Source organism: Periplaneta americana, chromosome 11, assembly GCF_040183065.1.
Source record: "Periplaneta americana isolate PAMFEO1 chromosome 11, P.americana_PAMFEO1_priV1, whole genome shotgun sequence".
Lineage (NCBI taxonomy): Eukaryota > Metazoa > Arthropoda > Insecta > Blattodea > Blattidae > Periplaneta > Periplaneta americana.
In genome coordinates this window covers 119773063-119789527 of record NC_091127.1, presented here as the reverse complement: position 1 = coordinate 119789527, position 16465 = coordinate 119773063, and the positions used below count along the sequence as shown (strand labels likewise).

Sequence of the window (16465 nt, the reverse complement as noted above, 5' to 3'; positions counted from 1 at the left end):
TTATTACAATGTAAATAACAAATGATAAAAATTATTTTCGCTGATCATTAGCATTGGTTTTCCTGGATTTTTGAATTCGTTTTTCCCTCACTAACTTTTCAATGTTAGGTGTCAATGGTTGTGTAGAACACAATCGAAGAAGACATTATGGTCAGAAACTTGGCTTCTGTGATGGGATGCGCTGGCTTGGCTCGACACACTGCACACTACTACCTCCTCAGCCAGCGTCTCGGCGCTCCGAACTAGTATGCAGGCCAGTTGACGATGGCTGTTCTAGGTCTACAGTTATGCAGTACTGTAATTTACAGTTTTCAACTTAACCTTTACGTTCAGGTGCCATGTCTCTCGAAACAGAACAACTGATTGAAATGAAGAGAATAATCCTACTAATCCTATCATTTGTCGAATACAATTTCACGATCGGGGAAACCTTGGACCCATGAGACAGGTTAAATTTTATGACTTTGTTTATCCACCGGCTTTCAGCTAACAAGGGGTAGCCGGCTGGGCTAGTGGTAGCCTACGAGACCCTTATTGTCTTCTTTCATGTTAAGGAATTTCTGTACAGTTCTCAAAAACTAAATTTTCCATTTTTGTAACACGTTACGTATTGAAATCCAAGTTCTGTCCGCAGTCAGGAGGTAAAGCAAGCTTTAGGACTGTGAAACAGCAGTCTGTGTCCGTATCTGAGAGTGTCCGTAAACGAGAGTTAAAGTTATCATTATTTCTATATTATTTTAGTTGCGACATAAAAATCTGTTCGTATATGAGGAGTGTCCGTATTTTGGATGTGTCTGTAAGGCAGTGATGTCAAAGCAAGCACATTTTTCTGACCTTGACGTCGTGCGCGGGCAGCAAGCGCTAAGTATGGAAAGAGGAAGGGTTGTGTATATGAATAAGCAGCCTGTGGCATTAAGAAAACAGTGGTGCACAAACTTCAAACGGAACGTGAAATTTTATGTCGTTATTTTTATATGGCTTCTTTCTGTTTAATATTATCTATATTGTCTGTAAAACAAAAGTACTAACACTAATTTCTTAATATTGCACTTTTGTTTTAAATCTTAATAACATAATAGAGAGTTATGACGGAATATTCACTTAAATTCCATAGTAGTATAATATTATACTGTATTAAGTGGATGAAACACATCATTCATAAAGAAAGTGATATTCCAAAGAAAGAGATTGAGTATGACATGATAAGTTGGAATTTATATTGATGGTATCTTTAGCCTTACAAAAGTAATCAATAAACTAATCAAAACAATATTACAGTACAAAGCAAAGTTACCTAGGTACTGTATCTGTTTTAAGTGTAACTAATATTACATAACAAAACTCTTATCGCATTATACTTTTAAGGTGATATTTGTGAGTAACTTCCTATCATCAGAATAATAAATTATTTTCTCGAAATCTGCTGAAGCTATAGAGCTGACATTTTTACAACACATGGACACGTATCTTTTGCTTATGATGTAACAGTAGTTACTTTGTTAATTCATTTCCTTACAAACAATTTCCATGCGAATATTTTCAAAATTTTCAATACACTATCTTCAGTAATACGTATATACGGTATATTAGATTTACGAAAACATTCTGTAAGGCTACTAAATAAATAGGCCTATACCTGAAAATTTCACTTTTCTATACGAAAAGTTGAGAAAAAATGTCTTTTGAATAAAAAAAAATCAAACTTGTGAAAAATGAGCATTAAAATTAAAACTTACATTCTTATAATGCACTTATACTTCTCAGGCAAATCTAAAAATTAACATGGATACAGTTTTAATAAGTTCTCTTCCCTATATCTATTGAATCAGTGCTGGCCATCACTGAATATAATTCGACCAAGCGGCATATACCATCTCTTTCGTCTGTCTCTTTCCTTTCCGCTGTAAAGCGCTAAGGCTCTCCTGGGCTCTAAAGCGCGCCCTTGCTCCTATGGGCATCAATTGACATGCCTGCCGTAATGAGAAGTTTCACTGTAGTTCGAATCAGGCAACCTCATTCCAGTTTATAGGTAGCTGAATTACGAAGTCTGTTATTAGTAATTCTCGCAGTCAATAAATGTAATGCAATTTCGAAATATGTTTGGTGTGAATGGTGCTTACCTATCCAGGACCCGCTTTCCGAGTCGACTTTGATGCTGCTGTTGGATGACTGAAGTTCCGGCAACAATACTGCTGAGTGACCCATGCCCATGCCAGCCGATACACCGAGGAGGCAGATGACGATAGTGAAGATCACCTGCGAGAAATGTAGATATTATATATAGGCCTATTTCCACAACTCCTGCTTGATTGTAGATACCGTTGCAATTCGGACCCATGATGATTACAACTTTTTCACTCAAAATAATCTCAGGAACACGTATGTCAATTATGAATATCCCGCTGCGGAACATTCTATACAGTAGTGGCAAAAAAACCAGAACGACCCTTGTAGCTGATTTCAGAGCCTTGTTCACTCCAGAGCACGATAGACTGGTAACGTAGGGTGCTATTCATAGACATTTCGCAGCACGCGCTACGAGCGTACTAAGTTAGCCCCGGCTATCCACTGGTTACTTGTACAGAATTCAAATCATATCATATCGCTAATACTGGTTTATGAATACGAAAAACGTTGATCATCCACCGGAAGCCCGCTCTAAAAATGTCTATGAATACGGCCCTAAGACTTTTGTGGTTCGAATCCTGCCTGGGAAGGAATTTTTTTTTGTCTCGTATTCAAATTTATTACCAAAACTTTTCGATTGCTGGTAAAATTCATGTTCTGGAAATAATAAGTTAATTAACTAGTAAAAATATTGCTGCAATCGAAAAGTATTGTTAATAAATTTGAACAAGGAACAAAAGAAAGTTTCCTTCTTAGGCAGGATTCGAACCACGAAAGTCTTAGTTACCAGTCTATCGTGTTCTGGAGTGAATAAGGCTCTGAAATAATAACATCATTGTATAGAGCACATCTAGGTCAGAAAGCATGGGTAGACATAACGGCTCGGTTAGAAAAGCCAACGTACTATGGTTGGAACGATCATGATTTTAAAATCAAATGTAGGAAACAGAAAACAGATGTCGGTAAATTCTCATTTTTAAATAGAATTGATTGGAATGACCTAGCTGCAGCGGTCTTTGAGGGTTGTCCTTCCTTAAGGAGATTCAAGAATAACTTAAAAAGTTGTCTATAAAGTGCAAATTAAAATTAAGGTGACATTTAACATTTAATTTTTTAAGGTGACATGTATTTATCTAGTCTGACGAGTTATTACCTTGGTTTGAATTGTAAATTATTTAAAAATAGCGTGTAAGAGGGCCTTAGACTAGAAATGTTTAGTTTAAATGTAGTTCTGTTTATAAGTATGCATAAGGGTGTAATTATTTGACTTATTTGAACTGTTGTATCAGTGAAGCGAGGCGAGTCAGTGAAGTTATGGTTTTACAGTGCAGTGAACAGTTCCGATCAATGATAATTTATAGCGTCAATGAAATGTGTCCTATAGTCAGTGAAATGTGTTACAGAGTGTCAGTGAAATGTGTGCCAAAGTGTCAGTGAAATGCGTGATAGTGCCACTACAGGGAATGAGATGAGAGTAAAGTGAAAGACTACTGAAACTTATGTAGGATATATATATGTATAATTATGTAGGTTGTATTGTAAAATTAGGTATTTTATTTATGTTTTATTATTACTGTGTTAAATTGTATTGTGCATTCTTATTGTATTGTGTACAAAATTGTATATGTATTGTAAAATTGTATTGTGTACTGTAAATTTTATTGTGTATTGCTTATCATTTTATTGTGTATTGTTTATATTGTGTATACCACTGCCACCGGGTGCTTGCCCACTTGCAGTGTAAAGAAAAAACACACACACATGCACGCTCGCACACACACATCTCGTACAACAATCTAAATTCAGACTTCATGGTGAATGCTCAAATAACCAGGCTGAACAGTTCGCAATCCTAAAAGCACTTCATATAGTTAATGATCTACAACTACAGCACAACACCCCTAAGACTGCATCATTGTATATAGACAGTAAGATCACCCTAGACTCCCTCCAAAACAGCAGGAACCACAATTCATTAATAGAAGAAATCAGAAGGGAATTGACTTCCTTAAGAGGAACAGGTTGGATCATAACCTTCAGCTGGGTTAAGGCGCATATAGGGATCTTCGGGAACGAGCTTGCCGATCGCCTTGCCAAGAAAGCCACAAGAGAAGATACACTCCACTACAGCAAGATACCCATGAGTGGAGTAACAAAGACTTCGCGAGAAGAAAGCCTTGCGAAGTGGGAAAATCAGTGGCAGCTAGCAAAAAACGGTGCGGAAACAAGAAGATATTTTCCACAAGTCTCGCAGAGACTAGCACTACATATACCTGTTTCAGCTGGACTGACAACCATGCTAACTGGTCATGGAAGAATCAACGCATACTACCACAGATTCCGCATCATACAAGACCCAACATGCAGCTGCAATAACGGTGAAGAAACAGTTGATCATATTTTACTCGAGTGCACGAAATACAACAAGCCCCGAAACAAACTGAAAATGATCATAAATTTCAAAGGAGGAAGGTGGCCACCGAACAAGACCGATCTCATGGAAAAATACTTGAAGGAATATTGTAAATTCATAAGAGAAGTAGATTTAGAAATTAGACGAAACGTATAGCATTAAGATAACGAAATGTTGAACACGTTAAGGTAAAAAAACTATAAAATTGGAATTTAAACTTATACAGAAAAAGAGTTTACAAAATAGATTAAGAATAAGCAATAAATGCCAATAAGACATTAGTTGAGGGATTATATTCAAACATATTAAATTTGTCAAAATAGAGTAAAATAAAATATGATTGTATTAAGTTAATATAAATAATAATGTAGGATACAAGTCTCATAATAGAATATCAGAATACTTAATACCAATGTAACATATAAATATACACTATTCAAAATTATTTCTACGTTTATAATATGATATATTCATTCTAGTCACTACATTGCCCTATAAGTAATAAATTCTGTCGCATATATAATTGTAAGAACATTGTAATCCTGCAAGCACAAACCAGACATGTAGTATTGCTTATGTAATGGAGCATGTTGTCCAAATAAAGATTGAAAAAAAAACACGCACGCACGCACACGCACGCACATACACACACACGCGAAATCAGCTACAAGGGTCGGTCCGGTTTTTTTTTTGCCACTACTGTACATACTAAATCCAACTTGTTCTCTTCCCATCTTATCTTAGTCTCTTTTATTCATTCATTATCATGCCTAAAATTATTGACAAAAAGCAACTTTTAATTTTCCTTTTAAGGTATCCTACCTGCGAATATACAGATCTATGAAGCCTCTTCTTGTTCTGGGAAGGCTCCATTTCGCGACACTCAGTGGTCAGTCCCCATTAGCAAGCAATATCAGACGCGATGTAGGCCTACTGCAATGAACTCCCATGACGCTCTCTGAAGAAGGCTGCCGCGATAATCTTAAAGCACACAGAATGTAGTGCAACTTTATTGTATTAGATTAGATTACTTTATTAGCTTTAGAATTATACAAATTCAGTTATACGTGTTCAAAAACAACTGAGGGTTTTTTTATAGCACGCGACATTGAAGGCTTTATTTTTTTTAACGAAAAAAAAGTGAAAAAATTATCTAGTTTTCAAAGTGAAGAATTCATATGGGACGTCAGTTGACTTGAAAACATATCAGACAATAGCCAAAAACTGGAAATAAAGAGCTAAGTCTAGAATCTTTCAAAATGAACGCGAATATATTGTGACAGCGACGTGAGATTCGAACTCACGACCAGCGTCCCGCAAGAGAGAAGATCGCGCGGAGCACTTTGGGATGGCGCGCGGGCTTCACGGGGAAAGGGAAAAGGAGCCTACACGCGAGGGGAGGCTGCGCGCGCAGCTGCTACTCAACGCAGTGAATGTGGAACGACCTTCCCGACTATTCCAGAAGTCTGTCGATGTGAAGATATCGAGATAATTCTCTACACACCTGTAGAAAATTCTCGCAACTATGATTTTGCTATAAAAGAAGAAGCGCCAGCGAACTCGAGCAGAGTTTTCAGTTATTCAGTCAGTGAGTAAGCCAGAGCAAGCAAGCCAGCCGGAGTTCGACTCGAGTGTGCGTCCGCATCTGCGTCAGCATCCGAAGGCCTGAGTTCGAGTGCAGTGGACCGCAGTTGGAGGGACCTGAGTTCGAGTGCAGTGGCCGCAGTTGGAGGGACCCGAGTTCGAGTACAGTGAACTGTCTCTAAAGGTCTGTGGTTCGAGATACTGTGAACTCGAGTGACTGAGATAGAAGAACTGTGAACTGAGAACTGATAGTTCTGATTTGTAAATAGTGCTTTGTAAATATTAGTTAAGATTAACAGTTCATTGTTGTTCGTACTAGTCCAAGTAAATTGTCATTGTCGTCGGTGGAGCGCTATAACGAATACTGTGTTAAGTGAAAATCCAATTGTTGACGAGAGCGTTTAAGGTGAATTGTAGAAAGGAATTATTGTTGTGACGAATAAATTACATTGTTGTTACTAATAAAATTCACAATATATACATATATATATATATGTATAATAATTGTTAAATAAAAATTATGAGCGAAGCTAACGTAACCTAATCCAAGTTAACGCGAATACGGAAAAACAAAATGTTTTATAACGTAACAATTATGAGCGAAACTAACCTAACCTAACCTAACCAAACCTAACAACCGAAGTTAGAAGTTTCAGTTTCGCGTGTTATAGAAAAACCACAATGGAATATAAAAAAGTCTAAATAATAAATAAAGATAAAATACAAGAATCATCGCTGTTTTTCCAGACCAATAGGTGAACGATGACGTGATATATGACGTCACGCACAACGGCAATCATTAAAAATATGAATTTAACCGGAGGCTACTGCTGCTGTTGCTGCTACTGCTACTAATGGTTTGTAAGAAAACCGGAGGTTTATTTCCGCCCTCACATAAGCCCATCAGTCTCTATCCTGAGCAAGATCAATCCAGTCTCTACCGTCTTATCCCATCTCTCTCAAACCTATTTTAATATTATCCTCCCATCTACTCCTTGGCCTCCCCAAAGGTCTTTTCCTCTCAAGTCTTTTAACTAATAATAATAATAATAATAATAATAATAATAATCATCATCATCATCATCATAATAATAATGCCATCGATTGTTTGAAAATATCTATTCCTGTAACTTTCCCAAATATTCAAATTTTTCCAACAAATTCACGAGAAATAATTACAATTCTAAAGCAATTAAAGTCTAAAAATTCCTCGGGATATGATGAAATTACTAGTAAAATATTAAAAGCCAGTTCACAAATAATAGACAAGCCCCTGTCTTATTTATGTAACTTTTCAATGTTTAATAGTGTATTTCCAGAGAGAATGAAATATTCAGTTGTTATTCCTTTATTCAAGAAAGGGGACAGAACCTCGCCCGAAAACTACAGGCCCATATCCCTTCTACCAGTCTTCTCAAAGGTCTTCGAAAAAGTTATATATAAAAGAATATATCATCATCTTGATAGATACAACATTCTCATTCCGGAACAATTTGGATTCAGAAAGAATAAATCAACTGAGCAAGCGACGTTTAATTTAACTGATAAAATTCTGGAAGCTATTAATAAAAAATTACAAGTAGGAGGGATATTCTGTGATCTCTCCAAAGATTTTGATTGTATTAACCATAAAATTCTACTACAAAAATTAGAATACTATGGTATTAAAGGTATAGCATATCAGTGGTTTGAGTCATATCTCCTGAACAGAAAACAAAAAGTAGAAATCAACGCATTTAATAACTCCTTTAAATCTACTTCAACATGGGGAAATGTTCATACAGCGGTCCCACAGGGATCTATATTAGGGCCTCTTCTTTTTTTAATTTTTATAAATGACCTTGGCCCCATAATAAAAGGAATAGGTTATCCTATACTATTTGCAGATGACACAAGTATCATAATTACAGACAATAACTTTGCCACATTCAAATATAAAACAGAAACAATTCTCCTTAAAATTTATGATTGGTTTACAACCAATAAACTAGCATTAAACATTAATAAAACTAACAAAATTCAATTTAAAGCCACTTCAAATTTAATCTCTGAAACATTGGACACAACTATCAACAATATACCTCTGCTAGAAACATCAACAACCAAATTTCTTGGTTTGCATATTAATAATACAATAAATTGGAAAAATCATATCAAAGAAATAACCCCCAAACTTAGCTCAGCATGCTTCGCAATTAGGTCGTTACAACAATTTCTAAACAGCAGTATCTTAAAGACAATATATTTTGCCTATTTTCATTCCATTATGTCCTACGGAATAATATTTTGGGGAAATTCTGTAGATAGTAAAAATATATTCTTATTACAAAAAAGAGCCATTGGAATAATAGTTGGAGCAAAGGCTAGAGAATCATGTAGATTATTTTTTAAAAAATTAGAGATTCTAACCTTAACAAATCAATACATACACTCTACAACAAAATTTCCTCTTATGTAATAAAGAAAATTTTGCAACTAACTAAGCCATACATAGTATAAATACCCGCAGAAGAAATTATTTTCATACGCCATCATCAAATTTATCATGCTTTCAAAGGGGAGTACGTTACATGGCGATAAAATTGTTCAATAGTCTTCCTGAAGACATTAAGAATCATAGCCAAAACCCTGCATTATTTAAGACAAAACTAAAAAATTACTTAATATCTCACACTTTCTATTCTGTAGATGAATTCTTGACATTTCACAGTACTGTGTAAATATTATAATAATATTAAATGGTAAACATATTACATTGTATAAAATATTATTGCTATTAAGGTATTAATTCTGAATATATTTCATATTTGTATTTTATATGTATTGCATTTTATTGTTAAACGTAAGAATTGGACATGTTCTTTATTCTATGCTGTAAAGCAAATGTAAGAATATTATGGAACAAATAAATCTATCTATCTATCTATCTATCTATCTATCTATCTATCTATCTATCTATCTATCTATCTATCTATCTATCTATCTATCTATCTATCTATCTATCTATCTATCTATCTATCTATCTATCTATCTATCTATCTATCTATCTATCTATCTATCTATCTATCTATCTATCTATCTATCTATCTATCTATCTATCTATCTATCTATCTATCTATCTATCTATCTATCTATCTATCTATCTATCTATCTATCTATCTATCTATCTATCTATCTATCTATCTATCTATCTATCTATCTATCTATCTATCTATCTATCTATCTATCTATCTATCTATCTATCTATCTATCTATCTATCTATCTATCTATCTATCTATCTATCTATCTATCTATCTATCTATCTATCTATCTATCTATCTATCTATCTATCTATCTATCTATCTATCTATCTATCTATCTATCTATCTATCTATCTATCTATCTATCTATCTATCTATCTATCTATCTATCTATCTATCTATCTATCTATCTATCTATCTATCTATCTATCTATCTATCTATCTATCTATCTATCTATCTATCTATCTATCTATCTATCTATCTATCTATCTATCTATCTATCTATCTATCTATCTATCTATCTATCTATCTATCTATCTATCTATCTATCTATCTATCTATCTATCTATCTATCTATCTATCTATCTATCTATCTATCTATCTATCTATCTATCTATCTATCTATCTATCTATCTATCTATCTATCTATCTATCTATCTATCTATCTATCTATCTATCTATCTATCTATCTATCTATCTATCTATCTATCTATCTATCTATCTATCTATCTATCTATCTATCTATCTATCTATCTATCTATCTATCTATCTATCTATCTATCTATCTATCTATCTATCTATCTATCTATCTATCTATCTATCTATCTATCTATCTATCTATCTATCTATCTATCTATCTATCTATCTATCTATCTATCTATCTATCTATCTATCTATCTATCTATCTATCTATCTATCTATCTATCTATCTATCTATCTATCTATCTATCTATCTATCTATCTATCTATCTATCTATCTATCTATCTATCTATCTATCTATCTATCTATCTATCTATCTATCTATCTATCTATCTATCTATCTATCTATCTATCTATCTATCTATCTATCTATCTATCTATCTATCTATCTATCTATCTATCTATCTATCTATCTATCTATCTATCTATCTATCTATCTATCTATCTATCTATCTATCTATCTATCTATCTATCTATCTATCTATCTATCTATCTATCTATCTATCTATCTATCTATCTATCTATCTATCTATCTATCTATCTATCTATCTATCTATCTATCTATCTATCTATCTATCTATCTATCTATCTATCTATCTATCTATCTATCTATCTATCTATCTATCTATCTATCTATCTATCTATCTATCTATCTATCTATCTATCTATCTATCTATCTATCTATCTATCTATCTATCTATCTATCTATCTATCTATCTATCTATCTATCTATCTATCTATCTATCTATCTATCTATCTATCTATCTATCTATCTATCTATCTATCTATCTATCTATCCATCTATCTATATGCATTTCTAGATTCAAACATACGTGCTACATGCCCTGCTCATCTCAAACTTCTGGATTTAATGTTCCTATTTATATTAAGTGAAGAATACAATGCGTGCAGTTCTGCGTTGTGTAACTTTCTCTATTCTCCTATAACTTCATCCCTATTAGCCTAAAATATTTTCCTAACCAATTCAATCTCGAACATTCTGCTCCTCTTGCAAAGTGAGAGTTTAAGTTAATTATATAGGCCTGTATGTAGCTAATTGGCCATGTATACAATGGAGGAGGAAGGGGACTGGCCACCCAACCCATTATCTCCTGGCCTAGTTGCCTCATAAGTTATGTCTTGTTGGTATCACTTGTGAGGTTCAGACCTGTCTTCTGGACACTCGTAAGAGAAGTTGATTGTTTATGAATATCATTTTTATGTTTTGTATTGTCGTTATAAATTACTTCTGAATTTATATTGAATAACTACATAGAGCATTATGAAAGGAATGTATTCGCAAATAAGGGTCAGGGTAATTCGGTAAGAAATGTTGGTCAATATGACGGACACCAGTAACATCATCGAGGATCAGTGAAAGGTTAGGTTTGGTTTATTCAAGATTTTGGTACTGTGTATGACTTGCGAAATATATGTTTTTGGAAGGAATATCAAAATCCTGAACAAACCGAACCTAACCTGTCATTTAGCCACCTTAATATCTGTCAAATTGACCTACGTTTTCAGCCGAATAACCGAATGCTTGTATTTCTAAATCAGAACTTTTTCCTCTCCCAGAACTTATTCCTTATTAATTGAGCAATATTTCACAACAGAAAGAAAATAAATAATATCAGGTAGATATTTCATTTACCTAATAATTTACGAACCTCAACCACGTCTGAGGAAAGTTCAGCATGTTCCTTTAATTCAAGTAATTCTTCTTCAGCTCATTTATTGACATTCTATAAGATTTATCATGTTCCATGTTAACGCCGTATATCGATTATCCTCTGTTGTAATATATATATATATATATATATATATATATATATATATATATATAATTCTCCTTGCTTAAGCCAAAGATGGTATCATAATTTATGGTTTCATTTTGCATCTGTAGATGTTTCTTTTAAGTTTTATTGTTATTCCCTATTTGGTAAACATTTTAATGATTCTATGTCTCATATTATCATATGATTCAAATCCCCATATCGCCCACAGACATATGTAGATATGCCGGAGTTAAGGCTTGCTTCCATTTAATATTATGCTATATTGTGCTAAAATTCTTGAAAAGTGTTCGCAATATTAATTTGGATTTTATAAAATATTTTAATACCAACAGTTCAAACATTGCACACCGGCGTTCAAAGGTATTCGACTCTTAGTAATCGATAGTGATCGATAATTTGTTCGTGTAAGTGTGGCTTCTTTAGTTATTACTTCTATGAATAGATGGCGAAGATACTAGTCAGTGTTGTCAATCGAATATAAATATACCCGCATTAATCTATAGTATTCAATATTTCATCCCGCTCTGCTGATTGTAAAATTACACTGGGTTTAGGGGAAAACAGTTTTGTTATTGTCATTTATGAGATTATTTATACATAATCTACATCAATTTTCCCCGATACATTTTAAGTGCCTCAATAATGGTGCTATCTATAGAGAACTAACGGAACTGTTTCAAATTTTGTCAATTATTTATATCTTTGCTCCAACTTATCCCGTGGTTAGAAAGTTCGCTTACACGATCAGAAAATCATAGATCATATATCTTTGAATGCCAGTGTGCAATGTTTGGACTGTTGGGGCTAGTTTGTGGAATTTACGGGTAAATTCGGCTCTGTCGTTTTCATATGACAATCCACGTAACCGTGCATAAGAGTCATTCCACATCAAATTGTAAAAATTTTGACCTTAATATTTATGATTGCGTTTTTATTTTTTTTACCAACTTTATGGGTCTAATGAACGAACAAGTGCATTCCTATTTCCACCTAAGTCCACATGATTTTAAAACATTGTATGTTAAAATTCGTTAAAAATGTCGCGCAATGCAGCATTTCAAGCGTCAGATTTCTGAAAATATTGATGTTAATTTTTTCTTTAAATGCATTTAAATGCTTGAAATATTGTCTTTTGTTAAATATTTACCGATGTTAATATGATTATTACAAATATTTTTTAATGATTCAATTTTTAAAAGTTATATATCAATGTGAAATAGCCGTATTAAAAATCTAAAAAAAAAAATGCCTACTAAGTGCACTAAAGTATTCCTAATAATTCCAGAAGAAATCACAATGGGATCTCTAATAGTTTATTAGAAATTTAATTACTTACAAAACAATGTATAGCAGACCCGTGCAGCAGCAGTGGACGGGAAACGTTGACCACGCTCTGGAAGATTTATTGACACTGGATGATGGAGTGAACGTTGCAATATCGATGGCCCAGAACCAGACTATTTTTTTTCAGAAGAGTTATTTTAAGCTTCTGACATTCAAAGCTTCATGAAACAATTTGGAATAGTTTCATAACAACCTTATGGAGAGAAATATTTACAATTTTGTTCGATTCATATATGCAGGGAAGAAGTGGAACACAATGAAACACAGATTTATTTCTTATAAAAGTTGGACTTAGAACAGTCTGGTTCTCAGCCATCGATATTACACCCAGTACGGATCAAGTCACTCGAGGAAACACTAATAACTTACACTCGTATTCATGTATTATGATATCTTCCAATATTTTTACATTTTTTATTTTACACGTATCTATGTTTTCATTCACACTACACTTAAATTTTCACTCACCTAACTTCGTTCTCGAAAGAAGATTGTTTTACTAAAGCTTCAATTTTTGACAACGAAACGAAAGGATGTAATTTTAATGTACCATTTATTGGTTTTAGATTGTGATATCTGGCGTGAAAATTTTCAGTGTGATTTCTTTGCTTATTCAGGGAACAAAATATAAATGACACGTTAGAAATGTTTTTTGTGCGCAATCAAACAGTTTTTTGGTGTTGTTACAGGATCTTGACAGGGTTGTAGGCTGGCTCTTGTAGCAAGTCTTTTAACAGTTCTGCTGCTATTACACTATCAAAGTTCTTTGTCAAAAGAAATAATAATAATATTTTATAACTTTTCAAGTCCTGTCTTTGTAGATCTTTCAATAAGTTCTGATGGATACCTCTGTTATCACGTTTAGCAATTCACGGTTTAACCCACAGGCGTTTCTTTTTCTGTTTCTTTTTCAGTAAAATGCTTATGTAATAATTGAACTAATTATAGCTAAACAAGCCTAATACCGTTCTTCATTCATGGTGTTATAAATTTAACGCGTAAATATTAGTATCAACAAATCATAAACTTAACGCGGAAATATAAGTATCAACAAATCATAAACTTAATCCGTAAATATCAGTATCAACAAATCCTCGGAACACGTGTTAACTGTTGTGGAACAAGTGTTAGGTGAGCTTTTCTTCCTAATTTCAGGTTATCTTTGATCAAATATTTTATGAAAGATTTTATGTAGCTATGTAATATATCCCAAATCCTATCTTTTATCAAAGATCTTTGATACAATATTCTTTGTCAAAGAACTTTGATAGTGTAATAGCAGTCTCCTCTAATGCCATCACATGGACCTTTAACATGCGACGTTGCAAAGAAGTGCCATTCAGCGCTAATTCCGTAATCGTCTCCGTGTAAGCAGATTTTTGAAAAGTATTCTTGTTTTTGTATTGTGATCCAACGGAAAAGTAGATAATTTCTCTCATGTCGTAGAATTCTTGCTTTAAGAAATTTATTGCTTCGAAATTAAAAAAATAAAAGGAATCGGTGTCATTTTTCATGCTTTCTGACATGACGACAATACTTTTGCGAAGAATTTCTGCACCTTCTTTGAAATATATTACAAAAGGATGTATTGTAGCTTGACAGTTATTCCAATGCACATCTTGTACGGAATCTTGTAGGCTATTATAAAAAATAATTTTCAGAAAAGTCTGCAATAACTAGGCCTATGTAACTTTCAGGTTGTACATTTTCTTCGCATTCCGTAAAACTTTCCGCGCGCAGCCTTCTAGCACACGTGTACATGTAGGCTACGGTTGCAAATAGTTCATTAGCTGGGGATCGCGAGCGCGTGCATACCTCCGGAAAATAAATTGTTGCAAATGTACGTATGCAGATCCCACATTTTTAAATGCAGTAGTTTACAGATAATACATCAGGGAACAAGTATATATATATATATTTAACTTCGCTACTTAATGCAGTAATTTTGCTTTGAAAAATAAATGATTAAAAAATTAGGTCAGATCTTAAATTTATTTATGATAGGCCTATAGTAATAAAAAGTATTGTATTTAGTCTTTCAAATGCGCCAAACCCCAAATCTCCACTACATGTAGACACAGAGTTCCAAGTGAACTTATGTAACAGTGCGCGCATAATTTGCGTAATTTAAAATAATCAGAACTACACAAATAATTAATAATTGTGGAAATAAAACAATACGTGTCCCCTTATTTGATATCTGGAATTCATGAAAAAAAATTGACCATTTACGACAAGGTCGTGTTTTGTTGCTGTGCGATTTGATTTGGAATGACTCATAAGCAATGGCAAACAGTTCTTCCGTGGTAAACATCATCCACTACGCTAACTGCAGCTGCAAGGAAAATAAACAAAAGTCTGCTTTATCACGGAAATGGATAGGAGTTTTAGAGACGTGCTTTATGTAGCTTGGTAGTCTTTTCTTTTAGGACTCATCCCGACATTTGTTTCAGAGCCTCACAAAAACAACAAAAAAAAAAAACCATAGACGATATGAGTAGTCTCAATTTAAGAGACTAGTCATTTGATTATGAGGTGATTAATAAAATATGATTCATCGACACTGAGGACAATGTGGAAAAGATGGGTATTCTGACCAAGGATAGTAAGGCTATGTGTGGTTCTGGCTTACAGGAGCTTAGAATTGAAAGATATAAATGATTCTGTCGCTGATAGCATCCGTAGAGCTTGATGCCAAGCCAATCAAATGGCTACATCCAACTCCGTCAACCAATTCCCGAATTAGCGAACGATTAGATATAAGAAAAAGAATCCCTGGTTTGTGATTAATAGCCCAGAATAATGTTCATCTAAGATTTGAACATTGGAGAAATTCTGGCATAAGATATGCTGGACATGGGACCTGATCAAGAGACTTGAACAGAATATAGTTGCTTGCGGTTTTTCTAGTCATTCCCGATGTTGTTATTTGGATCGCTTGGAACCGAGTTCTGGTCTGTTAGCTCACATAATATAACGAGAGGGAAGTGAGATATGGTTAAGGGTCAGTCAAGGTTGGGGGCTCATTCCAGGTCAATTCGTCCACAGCACAATGTCCAATACACAGAATGTCCACTACAAAAAGTCCACAACATAAACGTCAAACAAGGCCACTAGTCAAAATATCCAATAGCCTATGCAGAAATGTCCACGAGACAAAATGCCCAATATATACATAGAAATGTTCAAAAATCAAAATGTCCAATACACAGAAATATCCACAGGTCAAAGTGTTCAATATTTGGTACTATGTACAGAGACGATTTTTTAGTAGATTATTTTACCACGATTTATCAACAGTTTAGGTTATTTAGCGCCTAAATGAGTTGAAGGTAATAATGCCGGTGAAATGAGTCCGGAGTCCAGAACCGATAGTTACCCAACATTTGCTCATATTGGATTGAGGGAAAACCCCGGAAAAACCTCAACCAGGTAACTTGTCCCGACCGGGAATCGAACTCGGGCCACCTGGTTTC

At 33.9% G+C, this 16465-nt stretch overlaps 1 protein-coding gene across 1 annotated transcript in view; it reads right to left on the bottom strand.

Moving 5' to 3' along the window:
* The window catches only part of LOC138709293 (facilitated trehalose transporter Tret1-like), a 28009-nt gene extending 14923 nt beyond the window's left edge, over positions 1-13086 (bottom strand). The window contains exons 1-3 of the mRNA XM_069839959.1: positions 12982-13086; positions 5363-5521; positions 2121-2256 (exon numbers count right to left, since the gene is read on the bottom strand). Of these exons, the coding sequence (XP_069696060.1) occupies positions 2121-2256; positions 5363-5413 (187 nt within the window). The 5' untranslated portion in view covers positions 5414-5521; positions 12982-13086. The remainder of the gene's footprint in view (positions 1-2120; positions 2257-5362; positions 5522-12981) is intronic.
* Positions 13087-16465: the final 3379 nt, after the last annotated feature.